Source organism: Aplysia californica, unplaced genomic scaffold, assembly GCF_000002075.1.
Source record: "Aplysia californica isolate F4 #8 unplaced genomic scaffold, AplCal3.0 scaffold00742, whole genome shotgun sequence".
NCBI lineage: Eukaryota > Metazoa > Mollusca > Gastropoda > Aplysiida > Aplysiidae > Aplysia > Aplysia californica.
In genome coordinates this window covers 181906-183546 of record NW_004798012.1, presented here as the reverse complement: position 1 = coordinate 183546, position 1641 = coordinate 181906, and the positions used below count along the sequence as shown (strand labels likewise).

The window sequence follows — 1641 nt, the reverse complement described above, 5'->3', positions numbered from 1 at the left end:
CCCCCGACTAGCCTGGTTATCGTTCCTGTGTTTCAGTTGTGGGTAAGGACTGTGCATGTCTGTCCAGCACCTACAACCAGCTCAAGCGCCTCTGGGAGAACAAAGACAAACAAACTGCTCAGCTGCAGCTCTTACATCAGCAGCAGCAGCAGCAACAACAACAACACCACCTCCACCACCACCACCACCACCCCTCTTCCTGCACTGCTGGAGAGCTGGGGGGAGGAGGAGGAGGGGGAGAGAACTGTTTCCTCCCTGTAGGGCCCTCCCCGTCTAGTCTCCCCCACCACCACCCTGCATGTTTGAGGGACTCCAATAGTAGCTTAGGTTTGTCTACTTTTTTTCAGTTCTTTGAGTTTGACGTTTGTGTCACGGCGCCCTGGAATCAGATGCTCGTCAATTCTTGGGTATATAGAGTTACTGGTATCATCTCAAAACTTGTTCTTTTGTCTTGTTTTTGGTGGGAAAAAAAAGTACCCATTTATCTTGAATACAAGTAAAGATATTGCGGTTGAAGAAGGTGGGGATCACCTAGTGTCAGAGGTAAAATTGGCGAGAAAATGGCTGCCAAAGTTTGGTGATTTTCAAAGCTTGAGTGTACTTGGAAACTGCAAATGAAAATTTCTACTCAAAAGTGTACTTCCAAGTTGATCTAAACAGCTGAGGGATTCCATCAAAATTGTCCAGTGGACCGCAAAAAGTTTCTAGGATTTGGTATTTTGACGAGTACCTGATTCCTCCAGGGTGCCACACATTTTTGTTTTGTTGATTTTGTTTTTACTTTTTTAAAGAATTATGTTTATTCTTGTCATCACAGTGGAACCTGCTCTAACGGCCACCTGTCCAAGACAATCACATATACAAACCCACCACTTTCCACTCCCCTACCTTACATTTCTTTCTATAATTATTATATTACATTGACACTGTTCAAGACAACGGCCTGTCTGTCTCTAACGGCTCATACACACCAAACATCCGCGTTCGTGTGGTATCGTGCATTCATCTAACACACGAACATGTGCCCATTCACACCTGTCATCCGTCTATTCATGCGTTATCGTGCATGTTTTATATCAACATGGAAGTGAGAACTGAGAACACATTTCAGAGAGTAGCGTGTGGTTGCACTTTGCCTCATGGTCCTCATATTTATTGGACTCTGTGAGGGAGCGGTGGGTCACACAACACGAGAGCAGATGGATGAAATTTTATGGCTGCCATAAAACTCACCACACACACGAACGACAACTATCACTACCGCATGAACACGAACAGTTGGTGGGAACACAGAAAGGGCCCTGATAAATAATCAATTCTTTTGTGCCTCTCTCACACGATACCCCACGACACACGGATGTTTGGTGTGAACACTCCGTAAGACAACCACTTTTCTCCCCGACAGTTGGTAGCTGTCCTGACTGTGTCTTTCAGCTACGCTCTCAATCTGTCTTTTTTTTCTTTGGTTTAGTTTTTACTTTATTTTTTTAAATGTTGTTATAATTTGGTTGGGCTAATGCTCTTGCAAATGCCTTTGGCGTTTCTCTTATGTTTGGTAAATGTTTGTTTACATATTTTAGTTTGGCCAATATTGGCACAGTTTTGTTCAGTTTATTTTATATCATTTACTTCTCCTCCCTT

At 43.4% G+C, this 1641-nt stretch overlaps 1 protein-coding gene across 2 annotated transcripts in view; it reads left to right on the top strand.

Annotated features, from left to right (window-relative positions):
- Window positions 1–1641, top strand: part of LOC101854671 (segment polarity protein dishevelled homolog DVL-3) — a gene marked incomplete in the record, with an annotated part of 49599 nt that overhangs the window by 38099 nt on the left and 9859 nt on the right. Inside the window, 1 exon segment of one of the 2 annotated variants that reach the window (XM_035972567.1) lies at window positions 37–327. Within the exon segment in view, the coding sequence (XP_035828460.1) occupies window positions 37–327 (291 nt within the window). 2 annotated transcript variants of the gene reach the window in all.